Source organism: Apteryx mantelli, chromosome Z, assembly GCF_036417845.1.
Source record: "Apteryx mantelli isolate bAptMan1 chromosome Z, bAptMan1.hap1, whole genome shotgun sequence".
Taxonomy (NCBI): domain Eukaryota; kingdom Metazoa; phylum Chordata; class Aves; order Apterygiformes; family Apterygidae; genus Apteryx; species Apteryx mantelli.
In genome coordinates, this window is record NC_090020.1 from 44,582,562 (window position 1) to 44,603,852 (window position 21,291).

A 21,291-nucleotide genomic window follows, 5' to 3' on the forward strand; every position below is an offset into this window, starting at 1 on the left:
TCCTTATTTCACAGAGCATGAGATAACAGTAATTTATCTGAAAAGTCAACTTACTTATTAAAGATTTCCACAGTTTGCTATTTAATTATGCCTTAGGAGAGGCTTGTTAACTCCATAGGCAGCAGCAGCAGCCTAGAGATATGAATACAAACTTCTGCCTTGCCATGAGTAAAGGCACTTTTGCTGGGAAATCAACTACTTGCACTAAAAAAGAAACTAAAAGTTAGTTTTCACCTGGAGCTGAATAACATAACATCCTCCAGCATTATCTCACCCTCTCAGTTGCTCTACTTACTTACCCATTTACTGTTTTGAACAGCCTTTGAATACTATTCTTTTTACAAGGTAAAACAAAGCTAAAATGAGCTATTTCACAACTTACTCTTGAACAACAAGGCCCTCAGGACTCTTGTTCTCCAGGGGGAGGAAATGCCGCAATCTGTTTCTCCTGTTAACTGATACAGAAGTTCAGGCTTCCCACAGCCAAAAGTGCTACAGCATTAAAAGTCCCAAATCAGCTGGTGCCAAGCAGATAAATAAACCAGAAGCTAGTTCTAAAGCCATTTTTTGAGAGAAAAAAAAAAAACTAGGCAATAGATGATGTAGGGTAGTTGAAGGAAGACCAGGATTGTGAGATTTTTTTGGATACCCCATGAGCTGTGTAAAGACTCAATGCATGAACATACACTCTGATGAGAGAAGAGGGCTCAGTTCATTCAACCTGTCAAATTATCATTTGCTCACTCACCCTTATTTTATAGAAAAGTCCATTTTAAGATCTGGGACAAGACGCTTTTGTTACAAGCTGCTGTGACAAATGAGGAGCACATTTTTCCCAACTGCAAAGCATGTATTCAAAACGCCTTAATTTGAATCATGAAGAACAGATTTAATACTTACAGTTTGTCACCTCAACTCCTACTGCTACTTTTTTTTCCCCTCACATCTTTGATACTGTTATTAAGAAAGTGTTGTAGCTGAAAATGACTGAGGCTACATCATTCAAATGCTAGTTGCAAGTGCAATTCAATACTATTGGATATATACAGAACACACGCTACACTAGAGATCTAGAAGGACAACAGCATAGAATATAATAATCGGCATTCTTAGAATAGTTATTGCAAGCCTGATTAAAAGCCATTTAGTGTCACACAGTGTTTCTATTGTCCATGCACCTGCCTTCTTCCTCTCTCAGCAAGATCCACAGAGGCTTATTTACATTCGATACAAATGCTACACAAGTAACCTCCCCCAGGAAAAAAAAGTTTAAACTTTCCTTTTTTGAAAGCAGCTGTAATTAGGTAACACAAAACTTTGTAACTTCTCCCCAGCTGGGGACAGTTCTTAGAACTGAGGCTAGACATTTCAAAAGGCCAAGTTCTACCCAGTTTGTGCATCCTCACCGAAGACAGAAGCAGAGTAGGTACAAGAAGGCAAAACGCTATAGATTTGACTGCAAGGGTTACCAATTGCTGGCCAATGAAAAGTAACTTTCACTGTGAAGGAGGGAAGATATTTTGGGGCAAAAAAACAGAAAAGAAAAAGAATGAAGGGTTGAAGCTATGTTTGAAATGTGCAACTCAGGGTTTCGAAACTACTAGGACAGACATAGGAATCCTCTGAGATTCAGTTTCATTGCCACTGCCATAATATTGCAATGTACTAGAAAATGAAGACTTAACAATTCCAACAACTTTACAATAGACCAGTTAAAAGTTTAGCAAGCTGGTATACTGTCAACAGTTTAAAAAAAAAAAATCTAAAAAACACAGAGCAGGTTAAAAAAAACAAGGAAAAAAAAGAATGCCCTCTAATGCACAGCTAGGAACTAGTGAACTGAACACTGGAAAGGTACTTTTGTGGACAAAGGCAATACTGCATTTAAAGTGCAACATTTCACTATGCCACTCCCATACTGCAAAGAGAACAGACCCTTCCAAGCCATCAGTCAGTCCCTGCATTGCATTAAAAAAAAAAGACAAAACGTGCGTGCACACACACACACACACGCAAATCATTTCTCCTTCCCTCCCCTGCCCCCCCCCCCCAAAAAAAACCTCCTGAGAAAGAGTAAGGCTGGATTAGAAACCCACTCAATTGCAACAGGCAAGGCTGATTTTTGTTCTTAACAAGTTTGCTGTCAGAGGTCAAAACTTTTCATTATGGCATCATGGTCAAACTTGAAGCTCAAGAAAGCTCTTGATGAGAACGCAAATTTGTAATGGCCATTGCATGCCACAGAGTGTCCCTCTCCATGTTCTAGCAGTGGGTCTTCACTGGAGCAACACATCTCATATGCTGCATCTGCTTAAAGAGAGAGAAAAAAAAAAAGGCATGGAACAAATTTTAAACAGCTAGTTAGCAATAAGTGGATCAATGACAGTATTTAAGTCTACAAAGCTATACATGAAATGCATATTCAATTAACATTTACAACAAAGTCTGTGTCTGGTCATAAGCTGAAAAGGTAAGTCAAACAGCCATATTTACCAGGCATCTAGTGGCTAGAACAAAACTCATGGCAATCTGGAGACACTTTCCATAGCCAATTTTACCCACAGGTTTCTGATTTGCAAATCACATCTTAGTAAGAAGGAAATAAATGTGGCTCTATTTCCCGAACAGAAGTAAAAAACTCTGAAAACACTCAAGAAGCCCTGGTTAATCCAGACTAGTCCAAGAGCAACTGCAGAGGGCAGGAAGTATTATGACTAGCAGGACAGAAAGCCTTGAACTAATACTTAATTACCAGCATTGTGTTGATTCAGATGCTATTTTCTGAATCAACCCTCAGTTATTTTTGCCCAGCAACATGGTGAAATTGGACAGGTTTCACAATTAAAGAGAAGAATTGCAAAACCACACAAAGTTGATAAAAAAACAAAAAACAAAAAAAGACTTCCTTGGAAAAATAAGGCTTCATAACATTTGGCAGGCTGTCATACAAGGGGGAAAAAAAACAAAAACAAAAAACAACAAAGAACAAACATCATCTAGTGTCTTCAGCCCTAAATGCATGACACTGGATGGAAATTCAGAGTGTACTTGCCTGTTTCAAAGTTATCTTGAAGTCTTCTTGGATTAAGCCTTTTTTCACATTTCTAGTTAAGAGAATGACCACACATTACACACTTAATTAGAAAATTGCATTTATGTTCTTGGGGGTATTGTTGAAGTGTCAGCTAAGAGGCATGCTGGTTACATTTGCTTTGACACGCTTCCTGATGTGGGAATTATGTCACTTATAATGCAGAACATGAGTTCTGTGATGCTGCTTTATCTAATAAGCACACTCCAATTCCACCCGAGTGTTTCAGAAGCACACAGTCTTGTGAGTCAGCCAACCATTTTTAAGATGCAGGCTTTTAAGGAGAAATTTTGAGCATTTTCTAAATGTTTTAAGCCAGAAAGGGCTTACATATGATGATGTGGAAGCAAAATGGCACATGCATATGCCTATTCTTAAATCTGCCTGCCCTGAAAAGCTGGGGGTAGAGTGTTTGCAAACAGGCAGCTACTGCCACTTAGATTACAATGCATTAAAGACAGAAACTTAAACATCTCCAAGAAAGAATTATGTGCTAGCCCCAGGTGTGCCTCCATAGGTATACAAACAAAAGTATGACCCTGTGCACTCCATTAAAATTAAGAGCTTCCCGGCCTCCAAATTATGTTAGAAAATATTCCTGGGAAATGAAGTGTTTAAACTAAAAGATCAATAATCATGAAAACACAAACAAAACAACACAGAAATATTTAGCCAAGTCTATAAAGAGCTTGCACAGTAACTGTGGAGTATTAACAGTTCTACTCGTTTCTATAAAGATCCTACAGACTCCCACCATCATAAAATACAGCCTTTTCTATAAGGCCACAACATTTCTGGGAAGTCAATCCTCCAGCTTTTCATTCTTCTACTCTCAGACCCAAATGCAGCTTAACCGTTGCTTTCTACAAAAATGATTTCACAAGGATGAGAGTTTATGGTTTCTGCATTTTTACATGAAAATGAGAAAGAAGGTAAGAATTACCAGCCAGAATAAGAAGAGTCTAGCTTACAGCCAACAAATAAGAAAAGTTAAACCCTGGACAAGCAGTTCTCCATGCAGTTGAGCTTGGGGCTCAGTTGCTGCACAAAAGCCAATTGAGCAGAATTAGAGAACTATAAAGAACAGTGGGGGAGGAATCAAAGATATTAAAAAAGCAACTCAGTGAGTTCTCCCAGGCAGCAGAACTTTGGGGGCAAGGCCAGTTACAACAAACAAGAGGTAAGAAAACAAGAATGTCATACTGGAATTCACAAATTGCTGAATAAAGCCTATGAGATTCTGGCATACAAGTCAAAAGTCTAGTTTGTATCTCAAAACTCATGCCAGAGAGGAGGGAAATAACTAAGCATATGCTTTATAGTTTCTTAGCTAACTGTTGCATAAAAAAACCTTGATACTTAAGATAATACATGTCTGACATATTAATGTATTATATAATGTATACATTGACTTATTGTGACATACTATAGTAAGCTATTACCTGACAGGAACATGGAAAGCTGCAGAAGGATTGTCTACTGAAAGGGCTGATGAAATTCTCATCTACTAAAATAAGCCTTATTTCCAAACTGCTAACTTAATAAGGTTTAGTATGCTCACCTATAGATGTATATGCATATAAGTTAAGAAATGTCATATTCCTACAACATACCTACTGAATATTCTGTTCAAATATACTTTTGATAGATATGCACTCTAGCTATTACTGGAACCTGATAAATGAGACAGCCACTACACATTTCTTACCAAGGTGTGGTTTTGCTTAGCTGGTTGACTGTGGACTCCATTTGTTCGCTTCTTTTGGCTGGGAGTGTCTTGATATTGCTTTCTGCCATTGCCCCTCAAGTTCTGACTCAGTCATTACATCCAAAAAGTAGTAGAGACAAGAGTTTAAATGGCAGCATTGAGCATCACTGCACTGTGACACTTCCTACTTATTAACTTAACTTACCTCCCAAGACCTCAAAACATTTAAACAATATTTTTGTAGACAAACTGAAGCACACAGAAATTAACAAAGCAACATGCACCCAGGTTACAAAAAGTTATCAGCTTTTACGCAGTCTCTTGCACTATTACAGACACATCGCTATACAATAAATACAATGCAGTAAGTTCCCACACACTGATACGCACATACTAGTGGTATGCAAACAACTTCAAAGAGGTATGTGAAGGACACCCAAAGGGTGACTGCCAACTGCTGCGCATATCTGAAACACCACAGCTACTGCCTGATACCCACCCCCTCCAATGTCAATACCAAGCAAGTCTGAGAATTCCCTGCAGGTTTTTTTTTTTTTTTTGCATGTTTTTGTTTTGCATGTTATGGAGACAAAATTCTTTAGTTCCAAGGTGGAATGATGAGCCAAGACATCTATTTTAAATAGTCCAGATAACATGTTTGCCTGGAAAATGTAACATACCTTTATTTTTAAAACTTCAGACATCTCAGGATGATTATATGGCTTCTGCAGCTGTTTTGGCTTTACCCACTGCTCTCCTGAAAAGCCATCTGCAAACACCTGCTGACTACAGCGAAGTTTGGATCTAGCACATGAAAAGAAAAAGAATTTACAACACAACTTCAAGGGCATTAGTAGAAGAACAGAAATATATTAAAGTTTTCTGCCCCTCCAGAACAACCTGGAAAACAAGCTGAAGTGTTAAAACCATAATGATGCTCACTTCATTCACCCAACTTTAATTTGCCTGCTGGCAGGATGCCCGTGCTCTGTGCAGACAGTAGGCTGTACCCACCTTAGCATCTTTAATACATCAGTGGTCAGTGCTCAACTCACCCGAATTACTGGAGCGTAGCCTCCCCCATAGGAATCCAGGTTTGAAGACGTGCTCTACATTTTTAGCTTGGCTGAGACAAGAAAACAGTAGCACTTGTTCCCCTACCGACCCCTTCCAGTATTCTTGAAAGGTTTCACTCTGATTGATTTTAGACTGTTTTTCAATACTCCTCTCATTTTAATGTAGGTTTTATCTAGCTACTTCTGAAATTACTTTACAGTACTACTACCTCTTTCAAAAGCCTTATTTCTCTTATGGAAGTGCCAAAGCATTGAACAAAGTTATCTACTCATTCTAGCTTGTTTTTTGGATTCCTATAGATAGGACTCAATAAATTATCTCAGTTCTGGCACGATTGAGAATTCACACACCGCCTCCCCAAAAAGGCACATCAAGACAGTAATTAACCTTCTAACCTATCTAGAATCCTCTGAGATATTCCTGTAATCTTATTAACCCATTCTATTCCTGAAACAGGAATACTCAGAAAGAAAGGATGATCAGCTTTGTATAACCAATGTTTGATAGAAAGGCTATAGATAGGGGTGTTAAACTGACCTGGATCTTACCTCGCTTTTTCCATGTTAAGCTTAGAGGGTGTGCTCCCAGCAGATGAAAATCCATTGTCGCTATCCGAGGAATCTCCATTCCTTTGAGAAAGCCATTCCCTCAATGGCCTGTGACCAAGCAGAAGGTCAACAAGATTCACTTACTAAAACAAGTCTAAAGAAATTAAAGTCTTCTGAAAGGTACTGCCCTAGTATTTGGCTCATCTTGAACATACCTGATGAAGGGAATGGCCATAAAAAATTTGTTAGGTGCCAAACCTAGCTTGGACTTTGGGGTCATGTCATTCCTGTGGCATGGTAATTTGTCGATGGAAAACCATTCGATATTCTAAAAAACAGAAAAAAAACACCACACTGTTGTAGCATTAGAAAATTTTACAAGTGCACACCATCCACAATTATTTTCTTTAATTAAAAACTGTAACAAAAGACTTGAATTAACAGACTAAAACCAAGTTTTCCACATAAGGCTGATTAATGACAAGTTATTCTTCTGACTGCAACTACACAATAATGGTTGCTACAGCAGATATTCATTGTAAGATATATCATCTAAAATACAAAATGTATTTTCCAATAATGAAATTTTGAATAAGGTTTTCAAAAAAAAAAAACCCCAAAACCATAACAAATCACCATGCACTCGCCACAATAATCAGGCAGAAACTTTAAGTAACTTTCAAAGCCACTACTGTTCTTGCAATTTGTAAAGTGCAGCCAAAAACAGATAACCAATACTAGTTCAAAAAACATCAAAAACAAGAGAACTTAGTTTGCAGAATACATTTCAGCTTCTGTTACAAAAGAAAAAAAAAAACACGGGACGAGGACAGAATCTGTGTTAGAAGGATTTTTACATTACAGTTTTAACTAGCATTATACTTTGTGGAATACGGGGAGAAATCAAGAATTCTGAAAATGCATAAAAATCCATATAAGCTTTTATATTAATGAAGCTAGCCCCAAAACCCAGCTCCAGGTAAGATAAATAAATTCAAAAGAAGTTACAAGCTGAATGAGTTTCTAGAACAATTCTACAAGAATTAAAAAAAAAATGACATGCCAGGTTGAATTAGATCAGATGAAGAAAGTGCTTCAGCATGGAGACAACAACCCATTGTGGTAAGAACTCTACATAACATTGACCATGTGCATAGGGGTGAAGAGAAATGGAGAAAGTTACTGTACTTTTTAAAAAAATTAGCAGTTCCCACTCTTTCATTTGGTATTAAAATTGTATTACTGGAGTTCAGAGTTGCATGCTACCCTACTACTGTAAAACAAGTCTTTAATGCCAAAAAATGAGATTCCTGTCCAGTCAACCACTAGCACCTTTTCCCATTTTGAAGCCTGATACCCTGTTCAGTGGCACCATGTGCATAAAAATATGGGGATCGTTGTTTTAAAGCGAATTGCAGCCCTAGAAGAATATCCAGATTTCAAAGGTGATGTGGGTCACTCACAGTAACAAACTTTCCAGCAATTCTGACACTTGAGTATTTGCTTCTCCCTTTCACAATACCTTTTAAAAGCCTAATGGTACAAAGACCACCGCAAATAGGTCACTCCCATCATGTGCCCCCTCCCCAACCTCCTCTTTCACACATCACATTCACTAAGTCCAGACTGTATTAGCTATGAGAGAAAGCACACAATACTTAGTTCCCTCTTCTAATATGTAGGGGTTTGCATAGCATCAATAAATAATTTTATCTTCAGAAGAACATGAACAGTTATATATGCAGTTATAGATAGGAATAACATGAAAAGATTAATGCATACACCACTTAGGTGAAAAGAAAGGGAGAATTATTGTTTGCCTGCATGTTCTAATGTTGTTTTCACAAGGAATGGAGATGTCGGATAAGTGGTCAAGTATCAGTCTTTGAATCAGAGTTGCAAGAAGTTGGTAAGACCCTACGGTGATGAGTTGCCATTTATTTGAAACATTCATCACATCTGGTAGTGACAAAACACACCCAACCTCCACAACAAAGCACCCTCACAATTAAACAAACCAATACATACCCGAATTTCCCTTCTAGTTTTGGGGTTGAATTTTGTGTTCTTTGGAACTCCTGGAATGATGTACAGCCGTGCTAACTGATCATTAATTCGCAGCTCAATGTATTCTTCCTTGCAGATATAATCTTTTATGTCAAACCCAGTTTCTTCAAACACCTGAGAGGTATATAGACGATACGAGTGTGTACATAAAGATTTATCGTTTCAAAACCTATCATGAGGGAAGGCATGACTAGTTTTCAGATCTACCCAGGAAAGCAGGCCATGGCTGACAAAAACCAAACTTTTACACAGACATACATCTATTAATTGAAAGGATATTTAAGATCCTATGCACTTCACATTTCTTTAAGACAGAAAGACCTGTAATAATAAATAAATAAATAAATAATTGAAACAACCTTATCACACTTTCATGTATCAATTCACTAATATGAATGGTGAGTCTCTAGCTGGTCCTTCATGCTGCTGGATGCATGGAAGTCTAATTCCCAGCAAAAGCTAATATATTAGATCTAAAATACAAACATCTGCAAATTCTAGTAAGTTTTATTTACAGCTCAATTTTTCTCTTCATTCAAATGATCTTTCTACCTTATGAACCTCCTACCCTCAAGATATATAACCCTTTTCAAGTTCAGAATAAAACCCAGCAATAGGGTAGAATTACTTTGACTACTAAATTCAAGCCGGACATTAACACTGATAACAGTCATATTTAAAACTGCATTGTCTGCTAATCTCAAGAAAACACGGAAGTGTTATACCTGCGGGAGATTACTAGAAAGACAATGATGTTTCAAAAGAACATTTTTTAGAATATTTTATGGTCTATGTTTGCAGCAAAAGATGGTTACAAGTTTCATTTCCAAAATGGAGAGGAAATTAAGCACAAATAAGAAAAAGATACCATTAATAAAAAGCAAATAATTGATTAGTTAGTCTTCAAATTAGTACATACAACCCCTCTCATAAAAACAGAAAACAAACCATCCTCCCATATAACTACATTAAAAGCAGTTTAAAAAAAAAAAAAGAAAAAACACAAGAAACCCACAAAAAACATGCTTCTTCAATTAAGAGAAGATACACTTTTCCTCTCATACTTAATCTTATTACTATAACCAGTGTTTTCCCTTCCTAAAGGATCTTTCCAGATGGTTCAATTGAATTCAGTGTAGATATTCATCTCACCAAGAGAATAATCCATTCATTGTTGCTTTGCCCTCAACATCTGAAATACTACTGAACCGTGTTCGTACTGCCCAGTGAAGTTGTCTTAAATTAGACCATGTACAGTGTCACACAGATGCAGTTTGTGGTTTCAGACATGTGCCGACTCGAGTGGAAGCAGTTAAAAGACTTAAGCACAGATATTATGGTCATGCCAATTTCTAGCAGTATCTAAGCTTAGAAGAATTTGCCAGGTTTGCCACAGTAGCAGTCTGTCTTGGAGGAGACAGTTCATAGCAAGAGTGTTGTTCATTCGTGTAATTTAAAGCAATTCTCCAAATGAAAAACACCATCAAAAGGGTTTTTGCCAGTATCACTGTGCCTACATTAAGGCTGTTGCTAGCATGACACAAAGTAAAGGGAAAGGGATATTTCACATTATCCCTTCCCAAACTAGTTATGGCAGCTTTCAATAAGCCCCTGTCCACTGTGTTGCGGTCCACATTTTTATGGTCTCCTCTCCCTTCATGCTGCAGTCCTTCAGACCAAACCTAATAGCACCTGCCTAGTAAAAGCTGAACTCAATACGCTCTTTTATGGGTGAAGGAAAGATATGCACTGAATAATAAAGTTAACTTTATTGACTTTCTGCTCATCTTTCCCAACCCTTGAGTTATGCAATGACAGTCCACTGTATCTATAGCTCAGGTATTTTACTCTTTGGTGAGTCATACAATACTATATAAACAATGTTCTACACTCTGAAATCAGTAAGGGATCACAGGAAAGTTCACTTCACATCTGACTACTGCATGTTATAATGCACTGTTAAGATGAAATACTTGATTTTGCTTTTCCAAGTCCCTATTAAATAGCTGAAGGCTGTAGAAAGCATCCTCAGGAAGTCAGAAATAAGGAATTTTTCATTCATGTATTTTCAACACATACACACTGGAAGAAAACCCATGACTTCTCAGATGCTCACTCAGTCCAGTCAAGAAGAAAAATAACACATCTTACTACTTTCCTTCATCAACTTAATTCTTTCTCAATTCTAGGTGTATTATGAGACTTTCAGTTACAGGAACACTGAGTTTATAACCAGTAACATTCTGGTTATATATCAGACTGTGTCGAAGAAAAGAATGGTTTTCTTCTGTCTTAAGTGAGTTTTCATTTTAATGTGATAGGGCTTGAATTGTGCATAGTTTTTTGGAAGAAAAAAAAAGGACTCAATCTGGGGTCTCCAGGCTTTGGTTGGAAAATGTAAATTCTCTCTTTGTTCATAAGCAGGAATAAAATGGCAGAGTTAGATGGAAACAGTTACAAAGTTGATTGTTGTAGAACAGTAAGTCCAGATCTAGAGTCCAGCTCTTTTCTGTGCCTAGGCTCTTGAATTTACAGTTTCCTTTCAGAAGATGCCATCCCAGTTGCATATGCTGTTCATGGACTCTTGAAATGTAAAAGTGATGAATGATAAAAATATTTCAGTCGTGACTTCGGTGGGCAGATGGGGGAGGAGGGATGGAAAAGTGGTAGGCCTGATCTTTGCCCAGCCATGCAGTTTAACTGTGGTCTTCATTGCCTTCTGGCTCTGTCCCAGCTCCCATCCTAAAATAGACTGTATATAAGAATATACAGTCTATTTTTTAGTATACAATTCTAGTATAAATTTCAGGTTTCCTGCAGCAATAAATCCCATAGATTATTTTAAATTGTTCAGTGATACAGGAACAAGAATCACTGTATATGGCAAGTAGACTATAAAAATAAAATAAAGTTCTTTGCAGGTTTTACATAACCTTCTACAACCTCCATCAACTTCACATAGCCCATCTTACCTAGGCTCAATTCCCACTCTTCTAGTATCTTATAGTTCTGGTGGCTCTTGCAATTAACATTCCAAAAGGCACAGAGCAGCCAAATGTTCACAAACACCAAAAATAATACTTAAAAGTTGACTGATATAGAATAGAACTTTAAAACTAGTGTTCACTTAACTTAGCAAGTCAGTGCAAGGCAATCAAAAACATCAAAGTCCTGTGATTTTAAACCAGATAAAGAAAACCTTGATAATCATAACTAGCAAATCAGAAAACAACTAAAAGTTACAGCAGAAGAGTCCATCAAGAATAGACAAGTTATTTTACCTTTCATATACAGATACCTAACTAAAACGTCTTATTATCTAACAAATATATATCCTGCTCTCAGCAAGATTTCATTTATCTTAAAAGAAAATTTCAATTTAAGAGAATCAAACAGAACTTACCTCTCTAGCAGCACAGTCATGAGGAGCCTCTTCTTTATTTACCTTCCCTTTTGGAAATCCCCAACCAGACTTTGCTAAATAGCCCTGGACCAAAAGAACCTGCAGAATACAAGGAATGCAACTGTCAAACACCCACTATTCTAATCAATTTCTAGGAAACCTCTTTCCTTTAACCCCACAAAGAAATTTTTCACTGGAGGAAGGAACCAATCCTTAAGTTTCATTACCACTACAGCTTTCTGATAAAGTTTTCTGTGTTCTAGAGGAAAAAAAAAATGAGTAGGAAAGAAAGCAAAAGCGTACCCCGTCTCCCATATTTTACTCACATATTATATTCCTGTACACACTTCAACAGAGTCATATTTGTCAGGTTTTTGTGAATCTGAATTGCCTCAATTTTTTTTAAGATGACAAAAGTGAATTACAAAAAGATTACTTTCGCCAGCACACACTCCATGTGTCCCGCTAGTCCCTCACCATTATTTTCCTACTTACATTTTCAAGTGTCTCATCAAGAATAATTGCACCATAGGTTGGCACTCCCATTTTATATTCCTTCCACTCATCTAAAACCTTTTGTACATCTTCACCTTGAGGCAGTAAAAAAGGGCAGTGATTGAAGAGTAGAGCAGCATGTTAAGGATGCTAAATTTATTTATCCAGTTTCCAATCACATGCAGTCATACAAAGATACCCACTCAACATTTACAATAACCACTTCCTCCCCAGAGTGCTTTTCAGATACATTCTCTCTGAAGTAAAGAGTATTACAGATTCTCACCACGCAGAGAAAACACAAACAACATTTATAACTCCAGAACTTTGAAAGCAAATCTACAAGTCCTTAAAAAAAATCTTATCAAAACACCAAAGATGATACCAATAAAAATTACTCTTCAGTACTATATTTAAAAACAAACACTACAGCAGAAACAACACTTCTGGCAAATGTAAGCCAGAAAGGAAAAGATGTAATGAACAAGTATCATCTATTACACTATTTTTCCTGTGCTGCCTACAAGCACTAGAGGAACTGCTTTGGTCTGAAAAATACTGTTATAATTTAAAAGTCTACCTCAAATTAATTAAAAAACCTACATAGTATCCACTGACAGAAAAAAAACATTTTTACAGTTTTTTGCTAAAATAAATACTGTCACCCTTCCAAACTAAGTCTCTGATATTCAAACTGACATGGAATTATTTTGGATAGTGAAACCACAGATGATATTATTATGAAGGTTAGAACCAATACTCCAGTTCCATGTCAAAAATGTATGGGAAAAGGTTAAACAAAAACACTGGCTGGATGTTGGTATGAAATTTACTTGACAAGTTTTTCTCCAACAAGGCATAGATCATGTAAGTTCTGCTTTTTTTCATTAAGCGTCAGGCCTGGCAGAAGACAGCCATATGAGTACAGTAAAAATGCATCCTCTCCTCTATCAACAGAATGGCTTCTAGAAGAATCCTGCAGCAACTGCCAGAACTCCCAACAAATACATACCATTTCCCATCAGGGAACGCGCATCATCTCTAGCTACACTCACACCAGGGGTTGCAATGAAAGACTTTAAATAAGTAGAGCGCATACCCTGAAGAGTTCTAACAGCTCATGTGAAACCCACTCAGTCTGCCAACCTGCAGCCATGAGGAAAAATGAAAAATCTTCCTTGCTTTCCGTAGTTCCTAAGCAGCAAGAGAAACATCTCTTTTGCAGAAGCCACAAAATTATGGGAGTACTGAAAAGTTAAAAATCATGTCTAGCAGATAATCACTAGGACAGGAACAGCCATTTTCCTGTTGCAAGTACAAGATACAAAGTTTCACTAACAATATGCAGTTTGCACTTTATCCACAGAGTCTGAAAACATTTACAGTAATAAAAAGGATATCAGCTTTAGCGAAGTCTCTTATCCCACACTGAGGTAATCCTGGTGTGTTTTGCATGTAGAAATCCAAGTAAAACCAATGGGCGAGTTCAATCTGAAAACATACTCTGATTGCATTGTCTCTCTCTTCACTTGGAATGTGCAAAATAAATCGGCTGCCAGGAAAGAAAGAAAAATAAGATTAGACAAATCTATCGATTTAAATAAACCTAACAATGAAAATGTACTACAGCTGCAGTTTTCCTAATCTACAAGTGCAGAGCAACAGATCTTCCTGGTGTCTGCACAGCAAAAAGTTTTCATGTGAAAGATACAGCTTTTAAAGTTAGTAAGGAAAATGGGTCATGAGGTTCTTTCTCTCCCAAAACTTGATTACAAGAAACTAAGAAATTTAACTGTTGTGAAAACAAAAAAGGTGAAGACAGTCTATGTAAATGTCTATATTACAAAAACGAAACAATTTTTAAATGCCCAGTAAAAAAATTTCTGTGAATTCCAATATATTTCTTCCGGGCACAAGTTAAAACACATCCATGTATTTTTTCCACTTAACACCACAGTAAAATATTAATTTCCATAAAATTTAAAGTTTATTTAATTCTGGCAATATGATCTTATTCATTTCCTCAGTCTGAAGTAGCAAGTGGAAAACTGGTTTATTTTTCAAGTCTATTTTATGCTTCTTGCCCACTACTTCAGATATGAACACAAAAAGGTGAGACTTCCAGAGATGTATATTTGAGAAGTAGCACTGTATAATAGTTCTTTTTATTCAAGTTTTTTTTTTTTTTTTTTTTTTTTTTTAAGATCAACAGTGCTTTTTTTTAGAAGTGTAAAGGTCATCCACCCTATTGAACTTAAACCATTTGCCAGAGCTCTTCTAACTTCAGCAAGTCCCACAAGTGCATAATATTGTTGCTGGAAATAGAACCATTTAAGATGTCTTTAGTTAAAATTTTACAAGTATAAATAACCTTATTCACTTTCACAAGTAACTTTTCCTACTTGCCAATTTTCAATAAGCAATACCCCCCACACTGCTTCCCATTTTTAAGGCTCTATTACTACTCGAAGCAACCCTTATATATAAGGCTGCTGTACCTCAAAGGTATAAAAATATATTTTTTTATATATTTTATAACTAGCTGACAATGCTTCCTTGTCCCAGCACTGCAGGTGATCAAGAAGTTGAAGATGTAGTATGCAGAAGCAGTACCAAAGAAGAACAAGAGCATGCCAGCATTAGGCTTAAGAATAATATGAACAAAACCAATTAAGAATGCTACTTATGAATCAAAAAGTTAACTTTTAAGTCACTTGTGGTACCTGAATCTCAAAAGAGGGACTGAATTGCTAATAACAGGTACCTCCAGTTTGTACTTCCTAAAGTTAAAAGATGAGGCAAGAGTAAGAAAGTAAGGGAAAGAAAAGAGAAAGTAGGGTCAAGCAGCCCAAATCCTAAATTAAGACTCTGCAATAAGATGCTACATTAAGACTCTGCAGCTCCACTTATTTATTTAGCAGTCACAGAGTATAATTCAGCAGCAAGACAGCATGATGAAAAATTACTGTGCGCATAAGACTTGTTAGTTAACAAAAGGGGTCAGAGCAGTCCTGCTATTGAAGCATACATACAAATTGGCCAAAACTAGAATTATCTTAGCCTTCTGTAATTCTAAAACAGCCTAAGAGGAACTCTACAGCCACTCAAAGACATTCTATACCTGGCTTTAGCTCGTGACTTGTTTTTACAACCTGACAAGTAACATTTCACCCTCTGAATAAGAATTAAGGTGCAGAAATGTCTTATTTTAGTTTACTAGCAGGTAAAAGCTGTGATATAGCTTTAAAAAGTTTCATTGCAAGTGACATTAGACTAGTGTTTTTTAATCTTATTTTTGTTATCCTTCAGAGAATGGCTTTGCAATTAAAACATTTAACAATAGTCACCACCACCTATACTCGATTCTCACACAGATCTCTGAAATGGAATATAAAAGACTACTTATTACTTCCTACAGTTGAAAAATGTTTATTTTTAGGAGCTAGCTTATACTGGTTCCTTGTTATGGGCCTCAATGCAATATAATTTCAGTACTAGATTTTGTGAACTCACAGCTATGAATGTTTGACTCAGAACTTAGCATAAATGTTACCTACAGTAACGGGTAAGTTCCACATGGGAAACAAAGCCTAGAGTCTGAAAGCCCTTCATCTGATCTACTTGATTTAATAAGCCCAACATGCAAGAGAACTTTCAGTAACATGCAATAAGAATCCCACCACATTTAAGCTTAACTATAACCTGCATGAAATTATTATATATTCCACTGCTGACAGCCTGGGCAAACACTGATGGTAATTAATATCAGAGAGAACATCCACAGGTACACATTGAGCCTGAGATATCGTTTTCTTCTACACAAGAAATCAGTGTAATAATTTCCCTTTTTCAATTAAACACTTAGTTTGGTGCTAAATGCTATAGTTGCTACTAAATTGCCAACCTTTACCCCCAGCAAAAAACATCATCACAGAAATGCTGCAAACCACACCTTATAAATACAGTAGCCTAATTAGTAACGTTAGGCCATAAACCCTGCCTAAGAACATAATTTAGGCCTTCCTACAGAGTAAGTTTATATATTTCAAAATTAATTTGCTTCAAGCCACTTCAGAGAATAAAAAGTTGGAGATTTGGCCCAATTAACCATACAATTTAATGGTATTTGGTAATTTGAGACCAAAATTGTTTGATACGAGAAGAAATTCACAGTCATCCTGCACAGCGCACAAGAACTTAGAATCTATAACCCACAATAATAAAAATAAAATAATAAAAATATATCACACCCACCCCTCAGGTCATACAAAATTAAAGAATCAGCTGAGGTGCCTTTGGTGCTGGCAACAGCCACAAGAATTACCTGCAGGCACTAAACTAGCTGTAGCTGCCCTGCCCTGAACAGTGGAATTATTATTTAGACTAATTGGCTGAATTAGGTGGCACAGGTGCAAATGATCTGAGGACCTGTACATGAACCTCTTTGACTGGCCTCTGTGTGGGATCAAAGGAAAGTGATTTGGCTTAAAAAAAAAAAAATCTAAATGCATTTTAATTCAGCAGTGTGTTACATTGACTACCTCTACAACAGCTCACAGTGGTCTTTTTGTCACAGGGAAAAGTATCAGATGCCAAGCAGGTCAACAGCAAATATAGGCAAAGGTACTTAAGTTGATGGCATCTCTTGACACAATAGTGCTCTGCATTTAACAAATAGACACTTTTCTACAGAAAATCCAAGCCTTTTGCTTCAGATGAAAGGAAAATATTCCTGTCCAAAGACAGCACAAGTCTGAAAGATACTCTGACACTCTCAAGATACACAAAGAGAGTGGCTGTGTTTTGTGTTTTTATATATATATATATATATATATATATATATATATATATTCACACACACACAAAATCCTAAACTACTGGGCAAGCTTGACTTGAGAGCAAAAATTTTTCTCTTTTTAGCTTGATAGAAGAAATATACATTTTTGCCACTCCTAAACATTCAACAAGTTATTCAGATTTTTAGTTGACACACTGGTACAGTCCATATAGAAATAGCAGAGATTTTCTAAGGGTCCTGTAACCTTCCAAAGCTTTTATTCCACTGAAATTATCATAATACTTTAAATATTGAAGGTTCATTTGCCAGCAGGATTAACAACAAAAATCACCGTGGGTTGTGTTAAAAATGATGTTAAGTCTAATGTAAGCTCAATAACTAAGGACGAAAACTTGCAAAGCTCCTTCTACTAAAATTTCCACATCATACAAAGCCTGAAGAATGCAGAAGTAACAGATCTTCTAATATTCCATTTACAGTCAACCACCCCAAGTGCACCAGCACTGGTCTTCCACTTCCTTAATTACTCATCTCCCTTGAGCCAAGGCCTATAAGGTCCTCTGACTTCTCCACTTTCTCTCCTTGCCAAAGCATCAAAGGCCAATTGTGCCACTCCTTTCAGTTGCTCTGTCCATGTCCAAAGCAGGGTAATTAATACAACTGATACAGGGCTGATCTGTCAGCACTAATGAAAGTCAAGCCCCTAACCTACCACTCTGTGGCTTTTTTTTTTTTTTTTAATTAAAGTCACACCAGTAGATTCATGCAATTACAAGACAAAACAGCAATTTAAAGGTAGAATATGACAGCAGTTCAAAGAAACACCATTACATAGACAGTGGGACCAAGCCTGGTCCTTCCACCAGCTTCTCCACAGAAGTCACACTAATAGGCTGGCTATTTCAGTTCTAGAAGTATTGGAATTCCTCCTCCTGATTCTCTGGAATAGTCTTAATTCATTCTTCATATGCAAGCAGGCATCTAAAAGAAAAGCCCCATCTCTGGGGGGTCTCTTTAGGGAGCTCAAAGAAACACAATAGATTCACAAACATGTTTCAGTGGCCAGATTTACAGAACTAAAATTAATACTCATGTACTACAAACTCTGACTCTTGCATTAGACACAAAATGAAACAGTAATGTGCTGAACAGTTCTAGTTTTCTGTGGTATTCTCAATTGTAAGCACTCTCATTCATCTGAAACTGGTAATTCCAGGTAAGTGGACTATCCTTCATCTCTGGCAACCATTTTCCATTGCACATAAATACTTCAGAGAGGTCCTTTCCATGTAATAAGACACAATGATTATTTTGTGTGATATACCACATCCAGTTTTAGGCATCAAATTCCGGGGATGATACAGATGAATTAGAAAGTCCAAAAGACAGCATTAATGATGATCAGAGATTGAGATCATAAGAAAAAAAAAAAAGCCCTGTTACGGAAAATTAAGCTCACCGGTCACCATAACAGGGTCCGAGCCTAGGTTCCCGCAGAAGTTTGAAGTCAGATCGGAATGAAATAAGTTTTAATGACATGCATGCAATAATTACAGCTCAGGCTGGGGGCCTCCGGAGAGGGACCCTGAACAAAGAAATTCCTGGGCAATTATACCCTTACAATCTAAGTTCCCCACCCCTCATGCAATAGTTCAGACCAACAGTAATATTTAGATCTGGGGTCTTCCCCGTCTTCATAGGGCTCCTTCACTGTCTCTAGCGGGCTGCTTCTTATCCTATTTTCAAGGCTGCAGCTTTTACTCTCGGTTGCAACTTCTTTATCTTTCCAGCTTGAACCAGCTCTGGGGCCCTCTTTTAAATAACTAGGTAATAGCTAGGAGAGAGTTCACAGCTTGTGGCCTAAGGCTTCAGCAAATTTAGCTACTAATGCTAAGCAAGTTATGCTAAGCTATCAACTCTAGACAGCTTCAGTCCAACATTCTTTAACATCCCCCCAAAAAACAAAGCTTCTGTGTCTTAGGGCACTATGAAAACTTAAATGTGTAGCCTTTAGGATGAGAAAAACTGACTATTCATTCTAAAAGGATCAGCAAACGAGAGAAAACAATTTTGGAGTGATGGGTGTTCCCTGACCCCTTTTTTCCATCTCACCCGAGCACTCTTTCCTAGCAGAGGTAAATCAGCAGAAAGGACTCCCCACCAACCCCTATCAACCAAACCAAACTTTTGAACTATACACATGACATTAACTCACCACAACACGCACCGTATCAACCTTGCACTTACAACTCTCCTCTCACTCACACAAACGTTGCCGATGCAGTTTTACTTCCCTGGCCAAACAGCGTAAACTTGAACCTCGAAACACTGGAAGAAAAACATGAAGCATCCTCTGCCACTCCAACCCTTTCCTCTGCCCCCGATTTCTTCCGCACTGCTAATTTAGCCCTACATCGCTTTTCGACTACGGTGCAGACTACAAAGAAGCAGGTACCTTCTCCGCCCTGCCAGGATAGCTTTCAACAGGCTTCTTACGCGGCGGCACCTTGTGCCAAGAAGCCGTGCGGGGCACCGACACGGCCCGCGAGCACAGCGAGAGGCTGCTCCGGCAGCACCGACGCCGCTTCCACCTCGCGGCCGCCGCAGGAGCCCCAACGCCCCTTCCTTCTCGGGGCTCCCGGACCGCCTCCCTCCACGTCCAGTCTCATCCAAGAAGAGCTCCAAAAAGCCCCGAACAACCTGAGCCGGCCGCGCTGCCGCCGCGGGGAAGGGGTGGTTGGCGCGCGCACGCCCCCTCCTCCCGCAACGGCCGCGCGCCCGGGGCACCATGGGAGGGGGCGCCGCCGCCGCGGGGAGAGGGGGAGGGGAGGAGGCGCTGCCCCGCCGGGGCTGCCCGGTGGGAGGCGGGCCCGGTTCTGCCCGCGCGGGGCGGCCCAGAGCTACCTGCACAGGTCGTCCAAGACGCTGCTGGGGATCTCGGCCCGTTTGGTCTCCATGGGGAAACGAGGCTCATCCCGACGCGACGGAGCCCGATCCACAGCGCGGCGACGGCGGGACTACGCGGTGCCCGCCCAGTGCGGAGCGAGTCGAGGAGAGGGGAGAGCGACAGCCCGCTGCACCAATCCCCGCGTGCGCGCAGCACCGGGGGGGGGGGCCCCCATGGGGGGCAACGCGGCTCCAAAAGCAGAGCCAATCAGCTCAGGAGTTATTGGGGTACAGGACCAATCAGGCGATGGTGGGAGCGAGCCAATCGGCGCCGCAGTGCTCCTAATGCGCCTTGCGCGCGGGGGCGGCAACCCCGGGTAGCCGCGTCGCTGCCACCTCGGCCCCGCTGGGCGGGGAGGAGGCTTTCGGGGCCGCTCAGGCAGGCCCCGCGCCGGCTGCGCCCCCGGGGCTCGTCCTTCACCTTCCCAGGGGCTTTGTGCAGGGCCGCAGCTTTTGCGTTGGGTGCCCGGGCTGCTGCGCCGAGCACCAAACTCTCCTCATTAAACGGTTTTACCTCCTCGGGCCCCTCTGTGAGTTCCGCAGCTGTGCATGGAGAAGTAAACTTCTTTGAAGCCTGCCTTTGCTTCACTCTTCTCATCTCAAATTCACTTTGGATGGGGGAAAAAAAAGCATTTGACAACTTACGGGCTTTAAACAGATGATGCAAAACATCAAGTATTGCATTTCTAATATTTATTTTCATTACCATAAAGACTTTATGCTAAAGTCATAAAGTTTAATGATTGGAGATGTTTAAACCTTACACTGTAAATAACCATAAGCACAGCAAGTATTTTTAACTCTAGTCAAGACCAGAGGACAAGAAATACATACCAAACAAAAACGTCTCTCAGTTTACATTCATGGAAAATGATTTCTGTTGCAGTTACCGCCACCAGAGGGTGTCCGCTGCGCTTTTCAGAGAAGTTGCATGAATGGTAATGAGGATACAGCCCTCTCTTAGGGAGCCACTTCAGCTGCAGCAGCTGTAAGCCAATAGCTGTTGTTGCCTTTGATTTCAATTAAAAGTGTATATTTAAAGCTTATTTCCCAGCCTTGCTCCCTTGGCGGCCATGGTACTCCTGTCTCTAAACATTCCCCTTTGAAAAAGCTGCATCCATCTGTGCGTCCCTGTGATGCTCCCACCCCACTCCGTTC

General features: G+C 39.0%; 1 protein-coding gene across 1 annotated transcript; it reads right to left on the reverse strand.

The window, feature by feature from the left end:
* Nucleotides 1-2,054: 2,054 nt before the first annotated feature.
* Nucleotides 2,055-20,206, reverse strand: DCP2 (decapping mRNA 2). Its single transcript, XM_067315164.1, has 11 exons — nucleotides 20,092-20,206; nucleotides 13,790-13,941; nucleotides 12,390-12,517; nucleotides 11,895-11,993; nucleotides 8,453-8,605; nucleotides 6,640-6,752; nucleotides 6,425-6,532; nucleotides 5,480-5,603; nucleotides 4,800-4,901; nucleotides 3,053-3,104; nucleotides 2,055-2,307 (listed from the first exon to the last, which is right to left on the reverse strand). Exons 1-11 carry the CDS (start codon nucleotides 20,142-20,144, stop codon nucleotides 2,144-2,146), a joined length of 1,248 nt encoding a protein of 415 aa, XP_067171265.1. The 5' UTR covers nucleotides 20,145-20,206; the 3' UTR covers nucleotides 2,055-2,143.
* Nucleotides 20,207-21,291: the final 1,085 nt, after the last annotated feature.

Bases quoted from the DNA above. Each gene is read 5' to 3' on its own strand.
- DCP2 (XM_067315164.1), bottom strand. From the start codon at position 20,144: ATGGAGACCAAACGGGCCGAGATCCCCAGCAGCGTCTTGGACGACCTG. The intron at 13,942-20,091 runs GTAGCTCTGGGC...CTTTCCTGGCAG, and splicing joins GTCTTGGACGACCTGTGCAG to CCGATTTATTTTGCACATTC. The intron at 5,604-6,424 runs GTAAGATCCAGG...TTCATGTGCTAG, and splicing joins CTTAACATGGAAAAAGCGAG to ATCCAAACTTCGCTGTAGTC.